Genomic DNA, 1,239 nt, shown 5'->3' with positions numbered 1-1,239 from the left:
GCAAATTGTATCTTCAAGTTTAATATTAATAGCAATTGATGTGTAATAGTTAACAAGCATTATTAAATTAACATTTGAAAAATGACGAGATTTATTTTTCATGTACGGCTCTTGTGTCTTAAAACATTAATTTGCTAATGGAGTTAGTCTGTTAGATATTGAACATCAATTACTACTAATTTTGAAATTCAAAGTATAATTTGTCAAAATTAAAAAAATTGGGGTTATTATGTAAAAAAAAATTGAGAAACGCCGCGAGGAAGGAACGGAATAAAAAAATAATAATAAAGTTTCTAAAAAAAAAGATCTCGTACAGATAGTGATTGTCCATAACACCGCGAGGAAGGAAAGGAATAAAAAAAAAAAAAAAAGCGGCTCCTCTCTAGGCTACGCCGCGGTGGCGCACGCTCTCATCATGCGCAGTTGACCGTAGTCATTCTCCGTTGGAAGCCTAGTCCCTCTTCTATCTTTCTCTCTCTTCCATGGCGAACCTCAGAATGGATTCTCCCACCTCTCGACGCATTGTTCGCGCCTTCTTGGATTTCCTCAGTTCTGGTCTTTTTCTCTCATTCTCTCTTTCTCTCTCTACACAACGCCATTTACATTGTTTCGATTAAGATTTATGGGTTGTAGTTATTTAGTTGAATTCTTAATCATTGATGAAGATTGAGACTTTTGATCGTATTTATAGGATTATAGCCAATTTTGGATTCTCCGTGAAATTCTGTATTTCGATTGAGGTTTTTGAATTTGGAAAATTGAAAAACTTTGGACTTTGAACTTTGTCTACTTGAATTTACATTACGTTGCTTTGGGTTTTTGGCTTTTCTTGTTTGTTGGAGTGAAAGCCCTAATGGAGTAAAGAAGCTGGAACATGAAAGCCCTAATGGGTTTTGGGCTTTTATTATTAATTACGTTAATGGATAATGGCTTTTGCTTGAGTGTGTTTCTGAAATTTAGCAGTTCATTTTGGTTTAGAATTTTTAGTTTTCTTTCTCTTCTCAAGTTAGAATTTCCATTGTTTTTATGTTTCTTGTTTTTAAGAGACTTTTTTGTTATTTCTATCAACCTTATAATAGATGCAATATATACATTGGAAGTATTTTCTACTATATTACTAGCAAATTCCACTTAAACAAATGCAACTGGGGTTCTCCATTGACATTTGCTTATTTGATCATTTTGAATAGCTCAACTGTTGTAGTTCTTTGGCCATTGTTTCTGTTTATATATATATAT

At 32.9% G+C, this 1,239-nt stretch overlaps 1 protein-coding gene across 3 annotated transcripts in view; it reads left to right on the top strand.

Moving 5' to 3' along the window:
- Positions 1-328: 328 nt before the first annotated feature.
- The window catches only part of LOC21387895 (small glutamine-rich tetratricopeptide repeat-containing protein), a 10,982-nt gene continuing 10,071 nt past the window's right edge, over positions 329-1,239 (top strand). For 2 of the 3 annotated variants that reach the window (XM_010108063.2, XM_024172251.1), the window contains exon 1: positions 329-555. In XM_010108063.2, the coding sequence (XP_010106365.1) occupies positions 483-555 (73 nt within the window). In that variant the 5' untranslated portion in view covers positions 329-482. The remainder of the gene's footprint in view (positions 556-1,239) is intronic. The other variant, XM_024172252.1, reaches the window with a different exon arrangement.

The sequence above is a fragment of the Morus notabilis genome, unplaced genomic scaffold (genome assembly GCF_000414095.1).
Source record: "Morus notabilis unplaced genomic scaffold, ASM41409v2 Scaffold2151, whole genome shotgun sequence".
In the NCBI taxonomy this organism is placed as follows: domain Eukaryota; kingdom Viridiplantae; phylum Streptophyta; class Magnoliopsida; order Rosales; family Moraceae; genus Morus; species Morus notabilis.
This window is presented reverse-complemented; position numbering and strand designations above follow the sequence as displayed.